Source organism: Amphichorda felina, assembly GCF_050947745.1.
Source record: "Amphichorda felina strain 45539 chromosome Unknown scaffold_9, whole genome shotgun sequence".
Classification (NCBI taxonomy): domain Eukaryota; kingdom Fungi; phylum Ascomycota; class Sordariomycetes; order Hypocreales; family Bionectriaceae; genus Amphichorda; species Amphichorda felina.
This window is the reverse complement of record NW_028145041.1, coordinates 2,065,558-2,086,953: the sequence shown is the minus strand read 5'-3', so window position 1 is coordinate 2,086,953 and position 21,396 is coordinate 2,065,558. Positions and strand designations below refer to the sequence as shown.

Genomic DNA, 21,396 nt, shown 5'->3' with positions numbered 1-21,396 from the left:
AGTCCTATTCCTGGGGGATGGGCATCCTGCCGTAGTTGTAGCTGGGGTAGGGGGCCATGGCGAATATTGCCAGGCCGCCGGGTTTGACCGTGCGGAATACGTCTTGGATATTGTCCTTCATGTTGACGTAGTAGCTGTTCTGGCGGATCGTGATGGCCGCGTCGATTACATTGTCGGCGATGATAAAGGGGTCGGATGTACAGGTCCACGCGTCCTCGCAGTGGCCATTGCGTATCAAGTCCTCCACCGCGTCGAGGGCGTCGGGGTCCTCGTCGACCGAGATAACGAGGGGTCGCAGCTCATCAATATGATGCCGGCTACCCATCAGGGCCGCCCCCACGGCGCCGGTGCCGCAGATGTTGTCCCGGATGAAGAGGCTCTCGTCCGAGAGCACTGGGACTCCGGGGTGGGAGACTAGGCGCTTGGCGATCTGGGATCGTAAGTAGCCTTGGACGGATTTCCTCTCGTTGGGACGGCCGTCGTTCCACAAGTACTCTAACTTGGTCTCGGTATCAACGCCGTGGTGAAGCGGGCGTCCCGTGAGGGTGGCAGGAGAGATGTCCTACATCATGTTGCCGTTTAGTTCGGGACCACCGCCCATATTGCAATATTTTACGGGGTACCGCTAATATAAGTTCGCGAGGGGCGGGGATTTTGGTGGTGAGAGCCGAGACGGACGCAAAGCAGCAGTTGTCGCAGAATATGGCTGGCGTCGCGAGGGAATTCACATGCAGGGCATTGCAGGCACAGTGTCTCGATAAGCATCTAGTACCTGGTACGGTCTTGAATTTTGGCAAGAATCTATATTTGAATCTCGTAGAGAAAGAGCTTGTTAGTTTAATGCTTGGAGAAGGAACCTTTAGGTTTGACAACAGAGGCAACTAACCCCCACTGACTAGTTAATATCTCTGTTCCAACTCTCCAGTTGACAGAAACATACCTTCTTGATAGTTAGCTCCTCCACTCATTCTGCATGGAATCAAATATTTGCACACATCGGGGGTCTCTTGTTCAGTCGGTCTTGACAACTTTGAGAACCTACCTAAGCCTGTATTTGGTGCGGGGGGATATTAATAGTAAATAGAAGCATCCTAGAGCTGGAGACTTCACCTGCACGCAATGCATCATTCACGGTCTGGAATTTTTGGCAGCCAATCTGTATTTCTATCTGAGACGGGCCACACAAGCGACATGTTGAATTGCCAGCCCACCCAGCCCGCACACATACATGGCCAACAGTCTCATGGGTTCCGGCCAGCCAAAACTCAAGTAAAAGACGACAGAACACCCATGTTTACATCGGTGGCTCATCCCAACCCACATACACACACAATGGCCCGCAGTAATCCGTTCCAGAACCCCACCGGGGGGAATATTCTGACTTAGATGGCGGTGACGTCGACCCAGAAGCGGATGTCGTCCGACAGGTGCGCCTGGTCCGAGTCGATCTGCTGCTGGATCCACTCGACGCCGTTTCGGTAGCGCTTGATGTCGTCCGTGTTGGGGTTCTCGAGCCCGGACGCGCCGTTGCGGTGGCCGGCGAACCAGGTGTCGCGGCCGTAGTACGACTCGCACTCGGCCCGGGCGGCAATGTCCGCGTTGAGGTCGGAGCTGGGGGCCCAGAGGTTAGCTTCTTTTTTCTTTTCCCCTACTCTCCCCTCTTTCTCGTTGCCTTTCTTTCCACTCTGGCGGGATGTAGGGGAGGCTCAGGGGGAGGGGGGGGACATACTTCAGGACGGCGCCGTCGTTCCACTCGGCCTCGGACTGGCCCTTGAACTCGCTGGCACAGACACGGAGCATGCCCCAGTTCTGCTTGAAGATGCCAAAGTTGGAGGCGTCCAGCTGCTTGTTGTCACCTAGGGCGGTCTATCAGTCTATGTGTCTGTTTGTCGGGTGGACCCGGAGTCCTCACCATAGGCATAGTCAGTTCCGAGGTTCTCCGTCTCGAGCGAGGCAATGGCCAGGTCGAGGGTGCTGCCACCGGCACCAAGAATCTCCTGCTTGCGGGCACCGAGACCGGGGACGGTGTAGTTGCCGCGGTCGTCGTCCTCGCCCTGGGCGCTGACCAGGGCGGCCATGATGGCCAAGACGACAGGCTTGGAGAAGAACATGTTGGAGGGTGTGGTGCTTTTGATGAAAGGCTGTAGAAGCTGGCTTTTGTAGTAGAGTGTGTGTGCCGAGTGTAGGGAGCAGTAGAATCTTGTTCAAGGTGGATTCTTGCGGCTTCTTATAGTCGTCCGACGTAGTCAAGACGGCAGTAGCAAGATGGTGGTCAGTACGGAGTTTGAAGCCTCATCAGTACGAAGTATACGGTGACCATTCAACCATTCGCCAAGGCACTTGAGATGTCTCCTACACGGCAGATCTTCCCCGCTGATCTGCGGCTCCTCGTCTCCCAGGCTGCGGTGGCAGGTGGCAGGGGGCGACTCACAGCAACCGGAAGTTTCCAAGCCGCATGAGACGGGGTACCTGGGGAGGCCAACACGCTTCTGGGGGCGGGAGGTAGGCCACCGAGATTCCTCGTTTGCGCATAGCTCACCCCTAGTCGCCACGAGCTGGCCTCGGAGGCTCAAAGGAGGCAGCGGAGGGGGCTGGTGCGTGTGGCTATGGTTGGATTTGGGGAAGGGCCAGCAAGGGGGGATGCATGTCGATCACGATTTTGGAAGGGCTTTTCGTGGGGAAAGGAGCCAAAACACGGGGTTACAGCGTGACGGGAGGTTAAATCGCCGAGAAAGCCGGTAGTTACCGGTCGGACGGCATCACCACGGCGGGGAAAAGTGGGTCTCGGTACAGACTCCGGGGATGGTGGGGCCGGTATCCAGTCATGATGGGCACAGAGGATGGCAGAAAGTGGTCAAGATGGCAAACATGGCGATGCGGGAGTTGCTGCTGCGGTATTACGAACGCGCGTCTCTGCACAGGGCCTAGAGAGGCTGGGACGAAGAATTTTCTGGGGAAATTTGGATGATGTCACGAAGCATATGCTCTGGGTGTTTGGTTTCCCGGTCAATGTTGTCCTGGTTCTGAGGCTTGGGGTCTGAGGGTCACTCACGGGAATATGCAAACTTTGTGTCAAACTCAGGTGCTGCTGCTGTGTCTAAAATTTCTGAAACGTCTTGTCATGGCCAATGCTCGGTTTCAGTGCGCCAGGCCATACTATGATTATTCCCGATTAATGTGTCAATGCTGCGGCGTTTCACCACGTGCTGGCGGAACTGGGCCGGCCTCAGGGTAGGTGATAAATCGAGGATACAAGAAGCGTTGCCAGGCACAATGGAGCCATGATTCGCCGATGGTGTGCTCAGGTTACGGCAGCCGGATGCGGGGTTGATCGGCATGCAGGGGGATCACGCCTTCGATGGAGCTTCTGCCAGGTTTTTGGCCGCCCTTGGGTCCTGAGTCTGACTCGTCTGACCGACTTGTCCATGCCATGATCGGTCTTCACTTCTCCGTCTCTCCCATCACCGCTCCTTGACCAGCGCCCCAACGTCCCGTGTCACAATCTTGGGCTCCCCCGGTCCCCGATCCCCCCGGCCCTCGAACTACCGAGACACCGCTGCATCCGCATAATGGAGCGCGCCCACACACGGCTGCTGGTCCGCTGAATGCAGTGTGCCTGTTGGAGCCGTGCAGAAAGCCCGCCATGGAGGGCATGACGCTGACCTTCTCGGCCGCCACCAAGACGCCCAAGAAGACGTGCGTCCCCTGCAGACAGCGCAAGGTAGGGCCGATGACCACACCTCGATAACCCTCATCCTCCCTCTTGACCCTGGGCGTTCGTTGACGGAGCCTCCAGGTCCGCTGCACCAGCAAGCAGCCCGGCGTCCCGCCCTGCGACAACTGCCGCCGCCTCAAGTTCGACTGCTTCTTCCGCAACAGGCGCGCTGCCTCGGGAACCGATCGGGTCGAGCCCCTGGCCAAGCTCGAGCCGCGACGCGTCAGCAAGGCCTGTGTGCGCTGCCGCGAGCACAAGATCCGATGCACAGGCAATGTTCCCTGCGCGACCTGCCTCAAGAAGTCGGCCTTGTGCGAGTATACGGGCGCCCCCGTCGAGTCGTCCAGCTCCAGGCGCGAGGCATCGCAGTCGGATGATGCTTCGGTGGGAGGCAATGGAGGCACAGCCGAGAAGAACACGGGGTCCAGCAAGGGCCGGGTCTACGATGAGACTCTGACATGTAGTAGTACCATGGATACATCGGCAAGTGCCTTCCCCGTCGATGCATCGGGTGGAGGAGGAATCGGCAATGCCCAGCCGAATAACCCCTCGACCAGCATTCCCGCGCTCATGGAGGCCTTCTTCCAGCACGTCTATCCGCTGCCCTCGTATGCCTTTCTCCACCCGCCGACCATCTCCAAGAAGTTCTCCGATGGCACCATTGAGAAGTGTCTGGTCAATGCCATCGCCGCCGTCTCCAGTGTGCGCGCTCCGGGGATCCGGCCGTGTCCCAACCTCGAGTCGGCCTGGATACAGGAGGCCGAGACGCTGATATGGCAGCACCTGGAGTCGCCCTCCATTGCGCGGCTGCAGGCCATGCTGCTTGTGATCCTGTACCGGGCTGAGACGGGGCAGCTGCGTCGCGCATTCATGCTGGCGTCTCTGGCTGGGCGAGCTGCGACGGCCATGCGCCTGAACCACGAGCGACCGGGCTCATCGCCCATCTCCCTCGAGGTGCGACGGCGGCTGATGTGGTCGCTCAAGCTCGTGGAGCGGTACTTCTCGGTCGGGCTGCCCGAGTTCGAGCTGTGCCCCGTCGAGAACATCTACATCCAGCTGCCCTGTGTCGAGTATCAGTTCAGCGGCGATAGCGACACGTGGGAGGCAGCCGACGACCGCGGCTCGTACCACATCAGCGTCAAGCTCGAGATGTTCCGGCGCGACGTCATGAAGCTGAACCGCTCCCTGGCGCTCTGCGACCAGCCCTTCCCCCAGCTGCCCAAGCTCATGGACGACTTCCAGCAGCACCTCGACCGCATCGGCGCCCAGCTGCCAGACGGGCCCGAGCCATCACCCTCGCAGATCGACGTCTGGCTGCACAGCCGCTGGCTCCCACGGTACCTCATCATGCGCCTGTCCTTCCACCAGACGCACATCGACCTGTACCGCCTCCTGCTGCGCAACTTCCGCGACGCTGCGCCCCGCGTCGTCGTCGACTCGCTGGACGTCGAGTTCCTCAACACGGCCGAGGCGCTGTGCATCCGCCACGCCAAGATGACGGTGCAGACCATCGCCGCCCTCAGCAGCAGCTCCCTGCGCCGCGGCGGCGGCGGCGGCGGCGACAACGACAACGACGACAATGATGGCACTCCCCCGCGCCTGCTCGAGTTCGACACGGCCATCTGCGCCTACACGGCCTCGCGCATGCTGCTCTTCACGGCGCGCTTCGGCTTCACGCCCGAGCGGCCCTCGGAGGAGTTCGCCCTCAGCCGCGCCGAGCTGTGCCTGGCGGCCGTGCGCCGCTTCTTCCCGCGGTCCATGCTCGTGAGGCCCATCATCGGGGAGCTGCAGCGCCTGATCGACGTGTTCGCGTCCAACGGCACGCCCGCCCCCAGCCGCTTCTCGTCGCCCAAGCCGGAGGCGTCGGGACAGGACCATCGCGATCCGACCACGCAGCTCTCGTCGGCGGCGAGGATACGGCAGCGCCTGGCGATCCATAGCTTGCTGCGGCAGGCGAACTTTGTCGACGAGGATGACGAGGTGGAGGAGGCCGGGGCGGCTGCTGCAGCAGCGGTGGTGGGTGAGCCCATGACGGGGATGTCGGTGCTTCAGACGACGGAGACGGACTCGGAGTCCTTCGAACAGGGTGGGCCCTCGCAGTACCCGGATCAGACCATGGAATTTCCAAGTGCCGGTCCTGCTGGGGTTGCTGGAAACATGGCCATGACCGAGAACTCGCCTGAAACGTCGGGGGACAACGAGTCATGGCCGCCGCACTGGTCCTTTGGGGGCGGTGATCTGCTGCAGGAGGGACAGACGGAGGCTCCGACGGGGGTGGCTTTGACACAGAGGTCGTTCATCTTTCCCTGGTTGCAGAGGGAGGAGTCGGATCTCGTACCACAGAATATACCGTGGTAGCTGCCTTGTACTGTGGCATGTGTACACAATTATGAAGTTGGACTACCTTAGACACGAAGCCAGCGAGCGAATAATTGAACATCAACCCCGATCTTATAATAATTGTGTCCGGCATAGGAAGAGACCAACCCTCAACGCCTCCGGTATACCGCCACACCGACACTGACCATGGCCCCCAGCGTCACAGCCAGGGTAATACCCAGCCTCCTCATCGCCGGTGCAAAGATCTCGGCACCCAGCTGGACCTCCCTCTCCTTCCACCCCACAGAGCTGGTGTTGACGTGCGGGAAGGGCTCGCTGGGCACCTCCTTGCCCAGGAACTCGCACAGCGGCTCCCAGCCGTCCTCGACGCTCCACTCGAGGAGCCTCTCGGGGGGCACGAGGCCCCTGATCATGTTGCAGTGCTCTGGCGACGACACAGTTAGTGACAGGCTCCAGTCCAGGTACCAGACAGTTGAACTCACCCTCGTACACCAGCTTCCCCCGCGCCTCGACGCCCTCGGTGAAGCTCTCGCGCGAGTTGATGCACCGGAACAGGCCCGGCCACACCACCTCGATGCACACGTTGGTGAGCCACCAGGCCCTCCTGTCGAACCACGGCAGCACGACGAAGACCCAGCTGCGGCTCTTCTGCAGGAACGACCTCTCCATGCTGCGCATCCAGGCGTCCAGGTCGCGCCGCGTGTTGAGCACCACCTTGGCGTCGGGGAACGCCCGGATCAGGTCCGCCGCGAAGCAGCTGGCCGCAATGTCTGTTATGGCCACCGAGTGGCCCAGCAGCTCGTCGAACTCGGCCGCCGCGATGGGCAGCCCGGGGGCCTCGTTGAGCCACTTGCGGCGCCCGAGGCGCGTCCAGGCCTGGCACCGGTTGGGCTGCTCGAAGAGCACGTCCCAGCCGTGGTACGTGTGGTCGTAGCCCAGCATCAGGAGAGCCGACTGCAGGGACTCTGTGCCGGAGCGCGGGGGGCCGACGCAGATCACCTCCAGGGGCTTGGTGCGTTTCTGGGGGGGCGGCTCGGGGATGGCGTAGACGTGGTTGTCGAGGAACCGGCGTAGGGGCGATGTGAGGAGCATCGTAGTGGTGGTGACGGCCTTGCTAGGATGCGCTCGGGTGTGGCTCGTAGGTTGGAGGTTGAAGCGCTCGAAGGGGTATTAACAGGATGTGATACATATACTACTCGTGCGAGTACTCGTACGAACAGAAAAAAGAATGAAGCAGAAGGCACTTGGGCCGGGGGTTCGCCTCAAAAGGCGGGGTAATGAGCGGCATGCCTTCGTTTATATGTAAGAGTAGCAATTATTCTCGGTGGAAGTTGTTTGCTTTTTCTCACCAGTCTCACCACCTCTAGCTGATGATCCGCGTGGATTGGTGCGACCTGGGCGGCAGCAAGCGGCTGAATGAATCACTTTATGAACCACACTAATACCTTCATGAGCGTCATGACTCGCTTACATGTACGAATGGAAATGCTCCGTCGCGATTACCATCAGGGTTCCGCTATTCTTGCACATGTATAGCGGTGAAAGGGCTTCGTACATATACGAAGTCTGCTCTGTATTGCCTTGCCTCTTGCACTCAATCGATGGAGAACTTGACATCGACACGCCGGAATCGGACATCTCCCCAGTCAATGAACCAAGCTACGTAGGCGTACTCCTCATGATAATCATCCTAGGTGCAGCAAACCAAGACAAACGAGGTCCTGTCATCTTGTGGACGGAGAATATAACACTTGTCGCTGCCAAAGAATGGTCACAGCCAGTCCACATCTTGGGTCACCGGCGGTACGTGACTCTAGAAGAATCCTCTGTGTCATTCAACAACGTATAGAGCGAGGCCGGTCAAGATATATCCTCCATCTGACGTGTTGTGTTTCAAGGTTCCAAGAGCCAGACCATGGATCTTGAGTTGAAGTACATTGCCCAATGGGCCAAGAAATGGAGAGAGGCCATTGAGCCTTGGCGCATTCACCTCCTACAGCTTCAGACGCTTCGAAAGCGCCTCCATCGTCTCCTCCGATGGCGACAGTGTGGACCGTTGCAGCCGGGACAACGCCCGTCACTGTGTAAAGTCGGGGACCCAAGATGGTAGATCTTCCCGTCGCTTTAGCTGCTCGTCTATATGGATTTCCGGGTTGAAAAAATCACTCGGTAGCGGATCGGTGTGACGACGCCATTCCTGTCTCCCGGTTGCATTTTCAAGCCCTGCTGAGGACAGGATAGACAAGTCCCTATCAAGTCATTATGGTCACGGTGGCTTTGGCGAACACATGGGCTACATCGGCCTTGTAGTCTTTACGGATGCCTGCATATTTCTGCCTGTCCACAAGATTCCTGATGGAGTAGATCTTGTCCCTGGGATCTGTCGCTGAACGGTGGCGCGCCGCAACAAGCAGATTCCGGAGCACACCGCGGTCTGAATGGACAATCTGCGCGCAATGCTCAATGGTTTTGAGCTGTTTCCGTAACGATGCTGTCCACCAGTAGTCTTGTTGCAGGAGGCCTACTGCCTCGTTAAACTTATCCCAGGGGGCCAGACACTCGCCAACTGGGTCCTGCAGCGCGCCCATAACGGTGTCAAAGGCCAGTTTCGTGATACTTCTACTTGGCCGGGATGAAGTATTTCTCGGGCTCAGAGATTCGGGCCATAAGTACTCTGGCGGCCAAAGCGCTTCTACACCTAACCACACCAAGACTCTGGTGGCCTGGGAGAATATCTGCCCCATCCTCGCCACCTGCTGGGACTTTTCGTCGTCATCCTCCTGGTCGATGCACATGGCATCCACCCAGAGAAGCGCAACTGGCCATTTCTTCTAGATCTTCTCCAGGGCTGCCTGGAGGTTTGGGGTCACAGAGACCTTCTCACCACAACAAAGGACTTCTTTTATGGCGTTGTCCCATAGATACTCTGGGTTCAAAACATTCCAAACGTAGGATAGGGCACAGTATGCGGGTACATGCGACTGGTCAAGGTCCACATCTTGTAGTTCACGCTGGATAAGACCGGCGCCCCCCGTTCCGCTAAGGGACAGTAGGCGAGTTGCGGTTGGCGAGACTAGCGGTTTATATCTCTGGGCGGCCATCTATGGCTAGCACCCATTGAGCAGAGCCGAGGCTTCGACGGATGACAGATCTAGTCGGCGTTAGGACTTGGGAAGCGGGGGCTACAATCTCGGCAGTGGCATGTTAGCATAACCATGGCTCATGGCGCCACGCATGGGGTATTACTCCGCTGGTGTTCACATTTTCTTCAAGACACGTTGCGCCGGACTGTTTGATGCACCGGACTGAGGCGCTAAGGGCTGCTACGACGTTAAGATGGGGTGATACCCGCACGAGGAGATCCGCACGGGGAGAGAGCGGAGGGCACGAGGGGTAGAAGCGTGGCAGCGTGGAGGTACAGTCTGGGCAGGCCGGGGGGGGGGGGGGGGGGGGTCGATGATGGATGATGAATCGGCTAGAGGAAACCGAGAACGGCCCAACGGCCGGCATCCCAACGTCGTCCACGTGTCTGGGAGCGTCGGATGATCGCGAGAGATTCGACCCCAGCTGCCACTGTACGTAACGGGTGTACTACTGTGTGCGCTTACATGTGTATCGTCGATATCGAGGCACTCCTTGAGTTCGTTCTATCTGATTAAAACCGATAGCGATCCGGCAATACGGCCCCTCCCGATCGGGTCTAATGCACAAGCGACAAGGTCAATTGCAAGGTGTTACCATGGGGTCATCACCGATGCAGCGACAAGGAGAACATGTCCTGCAGGAGGAATACCGAGCGGCCAATACCAAGAAATCGATTCCCGAGGGCCCGGTGAACTGTCTGATCGGTGCCACAGGCTGGGACACGGGCGCGTGCCATGGCATGATGAATTGATCATGCTGTCTAGCTGCAGTAGGTCATACTGTGGATGTTTCGCCCCGATGTGACATGCCCTGCCAAGCAATGTAACCTAAGTACATGGCCATATCCGTAAGGTGGTACGGTACATGCTACGCGTAGGAAAACCGCCAAATTCTGGATCCGACGCCCAGGCGATGGAGGCGACGTAAATGGAATGCGAGGAATCCTATTCCGCTGCCAATTGCCTGTCAATTCCCCGCTAATAATATATACCCGTAAGATTCCTCCTGCTTGGAGTGAGATCCTCGGTCCAGCCCTCGTAGCAGCCCTGACAGCACGCATTGGTCGCCCTCGCAGTCGCAACAAAGGCATCCCTTGCGGCCAGATGTCACCCTCGTGGTAAAATAAGGGACTCCCAGAGAGAATCACAGTCTTGCTCCCAGTAATGGGGTTGTGCGATCATCTGCCGTCCCGAGCTTCCGACCTCGCATCCTCATGTAAGTGCGGTCTCCACCATCGTAGTATGCGTCGGCCAAGGGTTTCATAGAGTGGCATACCATGTATTTCCCATTGCATCTCTCTAAAACGTGCACTGGTTCCTGATCCCCCCAACCGTGACCCCTGGCTTAGCCGTCTTTGTCCCTCATGCCACCTCCTTTAGTCATGGGGAAGCTTCGTTCAGCTATCGCCCACAGAGCCATCGAGGATCAATCCCATGATGGAATCCTACGTTGCAACCCTATATGTGCCAGGGGCGCCATTCCATGTGATATCGCCTAGACACACTCGACTCCTCACAGGACCAAAGGATTCTCATCCACCTGCCGAGTTGGTGAATACCACGTACCTCATAATTTCATTTACAGCATTTGCAACACACGTGTGAGACGGCGAGACCGTGAAGGTAGCTGAGGGCACAGATCTTATAAGAAGATCCAATGCCGGTGCATCTATCCGGAGTTTTGTTTCCAGCAGCACTTGACACACTTGGACATTCCTCCAGAAGCACACTCCTTTAACACTTATCCATTCCAACCATGACACGTCTTCGTGATACAGGCCTCCTGCTGCCCGCCGTGCTGTCGACACTACTCGGCGCCGTGCCGGCATTCGCGCAGAACGAGACCTGCGCTACCAAGGGAAAGCCCCAGGGCAAGGTCCTCCAGGGATACTGGGAGAACTGGGACGGAGCTTCGAACGGCGTCCACCCGCCCTTTGGCTGGACCCCTATCCAGGACCCCGAGATCCAGCAGCATGGCTACAACGTGATCCAGGCCGCCTTCCCCGTCATCCTCCCCGATGGAACCGCCTTGTGGGAGGACGGCATGGACTCGGGCGTTCAGATCGCCACACCGGCCGAGATGTGCGAGGCCAAGGCCGCGGGCGCCACGATCCTCCTGTCCATCGGAGGCGCCACGGCTGCCATCGACCTTAGCTCTAGCACCGTCGCCGACAAGTTCATCTCGACGATTGTGCCCATCCTCAAGAAGTACAACTTTGACGGCATCGACATCGACATTGAGTCCGGGCTCAGCGGCAGCGGCAACATCAACGAGCTGTCCGTCTCCCAGTCCAACCTGATCCGCATCATCGATGGCGTCCTGGCCCAGATGCCCGACAACTTCGGCCTGACCATGGCCCCCGAGACGGCCTACGTGACGGGTGGCAGCATGACCTACGGTTCCATCTGGGGCTCGTACCTGCCCATCATCAAGAAGTACGCTGACAACGGCCGCCTGTGGTGGCTCAACATGCAGTACTACAACGGCGACATGTACGGCTGCAAGGGCGACTCGTACCCGGCCGGTGTCGAGGGCTTCATCGCCCAGACCGACTGCCTCAACGAGGGGCTCACTATCCAGGGCACCACCATCAAGCTGCCCTACGACATGCAGGTTCCCGGCCTGCCTGCCCAGCAGGGCGCCGGCGGTGGCTACATGACCCCCGATCTGGTCGGCCAGGCCTGGGACCACTACGGTGACAAGCTCAAGGGCCTGATGACCTGGTCCATCAACTGGGATGGATCCAAGAGCTGGACTTTTGCTGATAACCTCAAGGGTCGCATCTGGTAAAGCGTCGAGCTGGGTTCTCGGGGCACCAGATGGCGGTTTGCGGCCTTGGGTCGCTGACATGGTTGGCATGCATTCTTGTATATATATACATAGTACATACATCTGATTGTTGGATAAATGATGATTTTATTACGGCCTTTGACTGGAGTAGAATTGGACATGGTCCCAAGCCTCTCTCGCCTAGTGACGATCACATGCACACCTCAAATAGCTGCATCCCGACTACATCTACTTCCAGTACTAATGTAGGTTGAACCAAGGCTAAAGACCAGAGACTCTGACACAAAGAATTCATAAACGAGGCCAGAGAACAGACAAATCAAGCTCTCGGGTTCAAACCAAAGATCCAGATCACCGGCTACAAGCGCTTGGACGAAAGGAACCCTATTAGGAGAAAGTCTACCAACCCTGTCAATGTGCTTCCTGAGCCAGACACCTATGAGGATGGAGAAGTTGATGGCATCATTTACATCTCGATGCTTAGCGGAGAGTCTATTTCTCGAATTCAGGATGCATTCAAAAATGCAGCCATAGATTCTAACCTTGCCCTCGACATTTTCCGAGTACTACTCGGAATGAGCAGCTCTATGCACATGCTTGAGATCTATTCTAGAGGTTAAGATATTGGAACTGGACTTAGTAGCTGGCTTCAGTGGCTTGGGAGGAGATGGATGATTCAGAGAAATTCTATCGGCGAAACTAACATACACGAAACAGATGTCGAGGGGAGAGAGGGGGCTGAGGAGTCTCTGGACAGCAGGGGATGACGGTTCATTCCTCGGGAGACACACCTATTCCGTGCCGCATGGGATGGCCTCTGGCCAAAGAGGTCCGAAATTTGGTGGAATGATTGGTCCAGCTGCCCTTTATCTGATGGTCTAGGTAGGTCGCTGTACGACAAGCAGATGGGATAACCCGAACAAGGGTTAGGGCGCGACGAATTGGAAGCATACATGCCCACCTGACCCCCCCCCGGAGGAGAGCACATAGTATATATGTGAATACGGAGTGATCCGAGCCGAACGCCCTACGGTGGGCCGTGCTACATGTATCCATCGCCTTAAACTTTATTTTGCTTGTTCGATCGAATGGGTCCAGACATGTATACCTCCACAATCCACTGCATCGGTGCAGATACGCACCAATACGTAACCAAGGCGGCGTGGCTTGGCGGCAGAGGCTGGATGGGCTGAAGGGGAAAATGCACGAGTGGTCGGATGCCGAGGGGCCGAGTGCGGATGGTCGGAATGGCTTCATGGGCTGACGCCTTCATGACCTGCATGTAGGAACATGCATTCGATGTTCAAGTTTGGAGCTATGTGTATATGTGTTCTACCTGTATCGTATGTACATGTAGTAGTGGATACTCCTCAGCCCCAAGCTACATATGCTTTCCTATGGTGCTCCAGTTTCCATTCCAACACGTAACTAATTGATATATTGCATGAGTTGCGCCCATGTAGCCCACGAATCCGAAGCCTATGGTATCCCAATCCGGCGAAAGGCGGGGTCATGGTTGTCAGCTTGTAAGCTTGAGCTTCGCCTATTGATGGTGCCATGTAGAGTAAATGTACGACGGCTTAAATGATCTTTGACTATCTCAGTGGCTTTAGAACATGAACTACCACGACGTCGCTACTGAGGGCCCTATGGCTTTCTAGGAATGTCTAAATTCCCGGTCTTCTTTGTGGAATTTTCCTAGGAGTAAACTGCCAACGCTGGGGCGGCGGCGGAGAATGTAATTCATAAGGTAGCACTTCAATGTAGACTGGGCACATGCACTCCAGCCTAGATAGATGACTCTGCATCAGAGATGGCTTCGCCAAGGCCAGGATGCTGACACTCACCGTCCTGCGCCAAAGTCTAGACTACCCTTAGAACCTCCAACTCACATCGCCGGCCTCGTTTTCGCCCCCCAAACATGATATACTTGCTTTAGCCGGTTCGAAGGGGTCTTCTATGTAGCCTCAGGAGGGACCACTGTAGCTGCCGGATCAAACCATCGTGCCGAACCCGCGAGGCGACACCTTCCATCCAGTAGAATTTCAAGTGAATTAGACCGTCTTACCTCCGTGCTCTCTGATTCTGGGTGGACCGAAGCATCTACGATGAATACGGTCGCTATGATGGTTCATGACCGCCTAAAGCTATACTACTTCAAACATATTGTACGCAGGTGATTCAAAGCTGCGAGGATATTGAAATCTATATAAGGAGACAAAAGTTCCAGTTTAGAACGAGAACTCATCCACCAAGCAAGACATCAGACCAGAAAACATCATTTCTCAAAGCCCCAACTTGTCACCCAAACAACCACCGCCAACATGAAGGTTCTTTCCCTCCTCGCTGCCGCTCTCCTCCCCTTCTATGCCACCGCTATCCCAGTCGCCCCCGAGGATGGCGGCCCCGAGCTTGTTCCCATGAGCGTCGATGCGAACAGCGGCGCCGAAATCTTCAAGCGAGCGACCAGGGACTGCGCCATTATCGGCGGCTCTGCCCAAGTCAACTGCCGCGCTGGGCCGGGTACCAGCTACAAGGTCAACGACATCGTGTACAGGGGCACCTACTACGTCTTCACCTGTGTGAAGAGCGGGGAATGTGTCACCATCAATGGCAGCAAGAACTGGTAGGTCTGCTATACTCTAATGAGTTGGTCCCAAACTTATAAATCCGTTTCAAGTGGCTGGCACAAGACGGGCGGTTGCTACGTCAACGGCCATTACACCGACGGCAGCTGCACTCAGGGTATGTCCACGCAGAGGCCCAATCCTATAATGATATTGGTCAAGCTAAGAGATTTATTCTAGCGGCTCTCGGTTGGTGCTAGACACCAAAGCCAACTGAAGGAATAGGGGTTCAGGGGGGATGAAACTTGCAAGGGCAGTTTCTATACCAGAAAGATTACGCTCGACCTGATCTCTGAGGAATTGTCTCTTTTTATTCCTATATTCTACACATGTGTTTCAGCTCTTTGTTGCGTATACTCAAAAGGTACACTTTCATTACATAGGCACTTAGGTAGCTATACTACATATATCTTTTGAGTATTGGCCAGCGAGAATTTGAAGAACTCGGTGCAAAAATGTCTGCGAAGATCCGTTTATGAACATGCGCACGAATATATACATTATATGGCAGCGTCTTGCTTTTCTTTGGCTAATTGCATGTGTTCAGCGTGGTGATAAGATGTTCATAGCTACCTCGATAGTGCTGGTAGGTACTACTTGCCTAGTATTCTGCGTGGTTCCTTCCAGCCTCTCATCGTGTTCATTCTATATCTCACCCATCAGATTCAAACTGCGCCACAAACAATGTGATCTTTGCACCATGGAAATTACTCAACCGTGTATGTGTTCTTGGTGTTTTCCTTTCAAGTAACAGAAAGTCACAATTTGAGATCATCTCGCCACACCCTCCAGACCACAAAGCGGTTCCCTAGCTCGCGCAACAGCAATGGGTTCTTCAGTCCAGAGTCTCGTCTGTGTTCCCCACTCAGACCTCCTCCACACCCAGGAGGCTATATCGAAGTATCGCCCAGGGGGATACCACCCTGTGTGTCTCGGCGATATCTTTGATTCAGGACGCTACAAAGTTTTCCATAAGCTGGGATGGGGAGGGTTCTCCACCGTTTGGCTCGCTAGAGATTGTCGGTAAGCACAATATGAGTCCCTAGCATTAATCACTGAGGTACTAATGGCACAAGCCTCCTGCGATGGGTCGCGCTGAAGATCGCAACTGCAGCCAGCACGCCCGTATCCCAAGAGCTATGGAACTGGCAACAGTTGGAGGAAAGTTCTGCTGCAGAGCACGCACCGCAATTATTCTCCTCGTTCTTCCACAACGGACCTAATGGACGCCATCAATGTCTAGTATCCGAATTCCTCGGACCACCAATCGCAACAGTTGTCAATAAACACCACGCGGTAGGCAATCGGATGGGCCCAGAAACCATCCTCAGGATTACGCGACAGGTTTTGCAGGCTGTGGCTTGCGTACACCGGGCGGGATATGCGCATGGGGGTTAGTCCTGTTGTCGTTTTTTCTCTAGAAATCTCAGGCTATATGGGGCTAACGCACATGTGTAGACATTAGTGTCTTCAATTTCCTCTTTGCAGCTACGCAGCTGGAGTATCTCTCGGAGGAGGCTCTCTTCAAAATCATCGGACCTCCCGAGACGTCGTCATTGTCCCGGAAGGATGGAAAGCCCCTCAGTCCTTGTCTTCCAAGGCACTTAGTGAAACAGGTTTGCTGGGATAACTGGGTAGACGAAGGTGAGGAGGGTATTCGCCTTGTGGACTGGGGCGAGGCATTCCCACGCGGCACAGAACCGGATAACCTCACCCAACCATGCGACTTGAAAGCCCCCGAGACCATATTCGCCGACCGAGTTAATTACAGAGTCGATCTATGGAGTATTGGTTGTATGGTATGTTTATATTTGACGATGGAATTATCCATGTTGACTGATTCTTTTGCTAGATATACTCGTTGGTGTTTGTTGGGAGGCCATTTATCCACTCGGGTGACGAAGCAGCATTCGTCAAGCAGATGATCGGCTTGGTCGAAGAATTACCCCTTGAGTGGGAACTCAAATGGCAGGAAATCCAAGGCCAATACTCAAGTCGCGGGGATTCAACTTGCAGCGAAACGGAACCCAAGTTGCTCAACCGATTCAGGGAGCTGGTCCCAGATGAAGAGTTGAAGCCCCTGTTGCCTATTATTCAAGGATTGCTGAGATTTAGACCACCTGACCGGATATCTGCAGTTGAAGCATTGGCGCTCCTATAGCGCCCAGTCCATCTACTAGTATTTTGTACGGGTGTGTCTATTGGTGCTGCTGTCAAGTAGGGTTCTTTGATCGCAGAAGTCAACGGTTATCATGATATTGCACCTACACGCACACTAATAAACCAAACCTAAGAAAATAACACAATAACGTGCAATTTGTACAGACGCCTAGTTCTTAACAACATTAAACCCTTCCATACTATCCATAGCCATACGGATTGTCCGGGCGTACCCCGGGATTCCACCAGGGTAGCATACCGGCTCAAACACCTTCTCGGGGATGTTGCCTCCCATGTAGGTCGACTTGGTGGTGGGTATGAGGGTCATCTTGGTCATGGCAACGAGGTCATTCTTCCACTGCGCGGCAACATCCTTCTTGGGGTTTATGTACTTGACATCATCCTTCTCCATCTTCTGGATCATGTCTGCGACCCAACGGCCCTGCACCTCAACTGTGGAGGGCCCGTTGCTAAGGAGGGTTGGGCCGTGGACACCGTAAATATGGAACATATTGGGATAGTCTGGGATAGTGGTGCCAAGGTATGTAGAGGCACCGGTCACCCACTGTTCCTGGAGCTTGTCTTTCTGGATGCTCTCCAGACCAAGCTGAGTCATGGCTATTCAAACAGTCAGTAAGTTCCATCATCCAGTACGATAATTATTAGGGGGTGGGGGTAGCATATTTACCTCCAGTGACGATGTCCTATTTAATCATACTCATCAGCGTTGTGCCTCTCTGGTTTGCGGGGGGTTGTGAGAAAGACTTACAAAACCGGTGGCGACGGCAACGACATCAAACTCGTGGTGAGATCCATCCTGTAGCGTGATTCCCGTCTCGGTAAACTCCTTGATAGGGTTACTCTTGGTGTCAATAATATCGACTGTCTCGCGGTTGAACTGGTCGTAGTAATCATGCTCAAGACACGGGCGCTTGATGCCGAAGAAGTGCGGCATGTCCTTGGGTGCAAGAATATCCCTCTTGCGAGGATCATTGACGCGCGCGCGAGTCTTCTTGAGCCAGAAATCGTACGACTTCTTGTTGGACTCGGGGTTGTAGAGGTTGTCCTTATACAAGGCGAGCCAGAAGCGGAAACCAGCCTCGGCCCAGACCTTCTCGTAGAGGGCCTCGCGCTCCTCGTCGCCGACGTCCGTGGTGTTCTTCTCGTTCCAGTCGTAGTGGAAGCCGGCGAACGAGGTCTCGCGGTACCTGAACAGCTCCGGGTAGAACTTCTTGGCGTCCTCCTGCTCCTTGACGCTGAGGTCCCTCTTGCGCATGGGCAGGGTCAGGTTTGGTGTCCGCTGGAAGACTGTGACCTCTCCAGCCTCGGGGCCCCATGCCTGCACAATCTGGACGCCAGAGGCGCCGGTGCCAATGACGGCGCAGCGCTTGTTCTTCACGTCGACCCCTTCCTCGGGCCAGAAGGAGGAGTGGTGAACGATGCCCTTGAACTTGTCCATGCCAGGCCAGTTGGGGATGTAACGCTTGGCAGACTAGATAGAGTTAGCTGAGATTGTATTCTCCAGCGCAAGGTAGCCTACAAAACCCGTTCCAAGAACGAGGTAGCGGGCCTTGGTGACCCGGCCATCCTCGGTGCGGACAATCCACTTGCCACTATCAACATCAAAGTGAGCGCCGACCACAACTGTGTGGAACGCACAGTCCTTCTTGATACCGACAACTTTGTCCACATGGTCAAAGTACCGGCGGAGGTCCTTATAGTCGGGGTAGTTGTTGGGCCAGTTCCACGTCTTCCAGACCTCGGGCCAGGAGAATTCGTACTCTGGAACCTCGGAGTCAACACCGGCACCTGGGTAGCAATTCCAGCGCCAGGTACCGCCGAGGTCGCCGCCAGCCTCGAAGATAATTGTCTTCAATCCGCGATCACGGAGAGTCTTGAGCATGAAAATGCCAGCTGGTGAGGCAAGGAGGGTTAGTATATGATATAGCAGGAGGGCATTGACAGATTTGTCTCACCAAAGCCGGCGCCAACAACCAGGGCGTCTACTTCGAGGTTGGGGGCATAGGGGCCAGTCGCCTCCTGGTGAGCTTTGGAGTAGTCGGTAAGCTCCGTGTTGAATTTCTTGGTATGGACAGGAATTTGATCGCCCATGTTTGCGGTAGTAATCGTCTTTTGTTCTACAAGATTATGGAAGACAAAAGAAGGAGAAGATAGATGATTGGAGCTTTTTCCAGAGGCAAGTCACTGATTAAGGATGCAGATGCTCGAGCCTCAGTCGGTCTTCAGTCTCGGGGGTCGAGACCCTTATTATACAACTCCGACCTATAGCTACTTGAACGCCCGTACCATACCGGACAAGCGAGAAGATGCCTTCCCAGCGGCATCAAGTCATGCGACCTCCAGAACGCATTGCAACCATTTTCCTGCCGCCAAACCTCCATCTAGAAGTGGCAATATTCTGCCCCAAGTCACAGAGCCAGAGTGCCGAATCCACTCGGCACAGATCCCGCAGAGCTGAGACTCGGGAGGGTTTCACAGGGTGCATGGGCATTGCAGAGAACTTATCCGAAATACATGTGCGTTCATACTTTATACTGACCGGTCAAAAATTATGATTGGCACTCTGCATCTCGAGGAACATGTGGTGATGCAGCCAAAGACGAACGAGGCAAAGCGGGGGCGAGAGGCGTCCCCCCATGGAGACGGCCCAGGCGGGGATCACACGGATAGATCGATGATCGGATGCCGCCAGTGCGCACAGCTACGCAAAGTACCCAGGCATATCCTGGTAACAGTATGGACGTACACTCTTACGAATAGATATGCACTTTCAGCTCCGTGTCTCCCGCAACTAGGTCGACATGCGGAACCGCAGAAGAGTGGGACAGCTGCAAAGGCTGCAATCCTCCCACTCTCGGCAAGCCTCCCCGAGGTTTAGAATTGAGGGGTTAGCAGTACTTTTTGTGATGGGTTGGGGACGTGCAGTTGCATATATTACTCACCATTGGTGCCAGCACTCTTATGCCGCAGACTAGGACCCCAAGACAGCCACTCTCGTATCATGGTTCATGCCATGATTGGTATGGTTAGCCTTCTGCGGGACTGCATCATGGATTCCCTCCGACCGGACAGGACTGTTATATATTCCCCCTCGTTGGGCTGTTTCGCCCCGATCCCGGCTTGACTCGTATATCAACTAACCTCGCAAGCTGCCCAACATCACCACGTCCACGTATCAACATATACCAACATGCCACTCGACGAGGAGACCCTCTCACGTCTCCGCAGCACTGTTGACGATGCGTGCGCCGACCAGTTGACGGGCATCCCCGGAACCACCGTCGTTGTCGTCGGCAAAGATGGCGAGGAGCTCTTCGCCCACTCGGCGGGCAAGCAGGGCCTCACCTCCAGCACGCCCATGACGCTCGAAAGCATCTACTGGATTGCCTCGTGCACCAAGGTGCTCACGGGTCTGGCTTGCATGCAGCTCGTTGAGCAGGGGGTCCTGAATCTCGACGATGGCGCCCAGGTTGAGACCCTCTGCCCGGAGGTCAAGGATATCAAGGTGCTGCGGCCCGATGGGACGCTTGAGGATAAGAAGACGGCCATCACTCTCCGGATGCTCCTGACCCACACATCAGGATTCAGCTACAGCTTTTTTAATGAGGCCCTTCGGGACTGGTCTCTCCCGGCCGGTCTTGATGAGTTCTCAGGCCGGTTTGAAGACCTTGCGACGCCGCTGGTATCCCAGCCCGGATCCGCTTGGACGTATGGGGTAAGTCTACAGCATCTAGTCATACCGAAACATTCAGATACTAACCTAAATTCTAGTCAGGGATTGACTGGGCTGGTCTAGTTGTGGAGCGGGCGTCGGGCCTAAAGTTGAATGCGTATCTTCAGAAGAATGTCCTCCAGCCCCTGGGCATCGAGAACATCTCCATGTTCCCGAGCAAGGAGATGAAGGAGAAGCTCGCCTACATGTACCAGAGGGAGAAGGACGGTGTTCTGAGACCCAGGGACCATCTCATGCGACAACCCCTGATCATCGACCCAGATGACGAGGCCGAGGTGGCACAGATCTTCAACAGTGGCGGCGCTGGAATGTTTGGCAAGCCCCGCGAGTATGCCCGTAAGCATCCCCCCTCCATACCGGAATACTTCAAGCTGCTAAGAACCTGCCCTCAGAGGTCCTAGGCGTGTTACTCAACAACGGCACCTGCCCCCGCACCGGCGTCCAGATCCTTCGCAGCGAGACAGTCGACGAGATGTTCCGCAACCAGATCCCTTCCTTCCCCGACTTTGCCCGCCAGGGAATCCAGGCGGCCAAGCCGGACCTGACAAACCAGCTTCCAGAGCTGTACCCCGTCTCCGGAAATCCGCCCCAGGGCTGGGGGCTCACCTTCATGCTGAGCAACGGCGGAGCGACGGGGCGGTCGACTGGGGCGGCCTTCTGGGCGGGATTGTGCAACTGCTGGTGGTGGTGCGATCGTGAACATGGTGTTGCTGGGGTAATCTGCACCCAGGTCCTGCCATTTGCAGACCCGAAGGTGATAGGCATGTGGGCCAGCGTCGAAGCTCAGGTCTATCAGGCGCTGGCTGCTTCCAAGTGATTAGCGTAATACCCGTGTGACGCACACATTATGGGCTAAATGCATTCAT

At 55.8% G+C, this 21,396-nt stretch overlaps 8 protein-coding genes across 8 annotated transcripts; 4 read left to right on the top strand and 4 right to left on the bottom strand.

The window, feature by feature from the left end:
* Positions 1-4: 4 nt before the first annotated feature.
* On the bottom strand, positions 5-1,193 carry ACO1O0_009223 (uncharacterized protein; the record flags this gene model as incomplete). The annotated part of the gene is made up of 2 exons (XM_083198574.1): positions 5-562; positions 1,185-1,193. 2 exons carry the CDS (start codon positions 1,191-1,193, stop codon positions 5-7), a joined length of 567 nt encoding a protein of 188 aa, XP_083046309.1.
* A 189-nt stretch (positions 1,194-1,382) lies between these two features.
* On the bottom strand, positions 1,383-2,111 carry ACO1O0_009222 (uncharacterized protein; the record flags this gene model as incomplete). The annotated part of the gene is made up of 3 exons (XM_083198573.1): positions 1,383-1,611; positions 1,730-1,856; positions 1,913-2,111. 3 exons carry the CDS (start codon positions 2,109-2,111, stop codon positions 1,383-1,385), a joined length of 555 nt encoding a protein of 184 aa, XP_083046308.1.
* A 1,532-nt stretch (positions 2,112-3,643) lies between these two features.
* ACO1O0_009221 (Zn(II)2Cys6 transcription factor) lies at positions 3,644-6,073 on the top strand (the record flags this gene model as incomplete). The annotated part of the gene is made up of 2 exons (XM_083198572.1): positions 3,644-3,721; positions 3,797-6,073. The coding sequence occupies 2 exons, from the start codon at positions 3,644-3,646 to the stop codon at positions 6,071-6,073; spliced, it is 2,355 nt and encodes a 784-aa protein (XP_083046307.1).
* A 131-nt stretch (positions 6,074-6,204) lies between these two features.
* Positions 6,205-7,147, bottom strand: ACO1O0_009220 (sulfotransferase family protein; the record flags this gene model as incomplete). Its single annotated transcript, XM_083198571.1, has 2 exons — positions 6,205-6,479; positions 6,538-7,147. 2 exons carry the CDS (start codon positions 7,145-7,147, stop codon positions 6,205-6,207), a joined length of 885 nt encoding a protein of 294 aa, XP_083046306.1.
* A 3,807-nt stretch (positions 7,148-10,954) lies between these two features.
* Positions 10,955-11,989, top strand: CHI4 (chitinase; the record flags this gene model as incomplete). The annotated part of the gene is made up of 1 exon (XM_083198570.1): positions 10,955-11,989. One exon carries the CDS (start codon positions 10,955-10,957, stop codon positions 11,987-11,989), a length of 1,035 nt encoding a protein of 344 aa, XP_083046305.1.
* A 2,123-nt stretch (positions 11,990-14,112) lies between these two features.
* Positions 14,113-14,619, top strand: ACO1O0_009218 (uncharacterized protein; the record flags this gene model as incomplete). The annotated part of the gene is made up of 2 exons (XM_083198569.1): positions 14,113-14,118; positions 14,320-14,619. 2 exons carry the CDS (start codon positions 14,113-14,115, stop codon positions 14,617-14,619), a joined length of 306 nt encoding a protein of 101 aa, XP_083046304.1.
* A 2,326-nt stretch (positions 14,620-16,945) lies between these two features.
* On the bottom strand, positions 16,946-18,888 carry ACO1O0_009217 (flavin-containing monooxygenase; the record flags this gene model as incomplete). The annotated part of the gene is made up of 5 exons (XM_083198568.1): positions 16,946-17,394; positions 17,465-17,480; positions 17,546-18,268; positions 18,317-18,690; positions 18,753-18,888. The coding sequence occupies 5 exons, from the start codon at positions 18,886-18,888 to the stop codon at positions 16,946-16,948; spliced, it is 1,698 nt and encodes a 565-aa protein (XP_083046303.1).
* A 1,099-nt stretch (positions 18,889-19,987) lies between these two features.
* On the top strand, positions 19,988-21,347 carry ACO1O0_009216 (beta-lactamase/transpeptidase-like protein; the record flags this gene model as incomplete). The annotated part of the gene is made up of 3 exons (XM_083198567.1): positions 19,988-20,512; positions 20,569-20,866; positions 20,923-21,347. The coding sequence occupies 3 exons, from the start codon at positions 19,988-19,990 to the stop codon at positions 21,345-21,347; spliced, it is 1,248 nt and encodes a 415-aa protein (XP_083046302.1).
* Between the last annotated feature and the right edge of the window lie 49 nt (positions 21,348-21,396).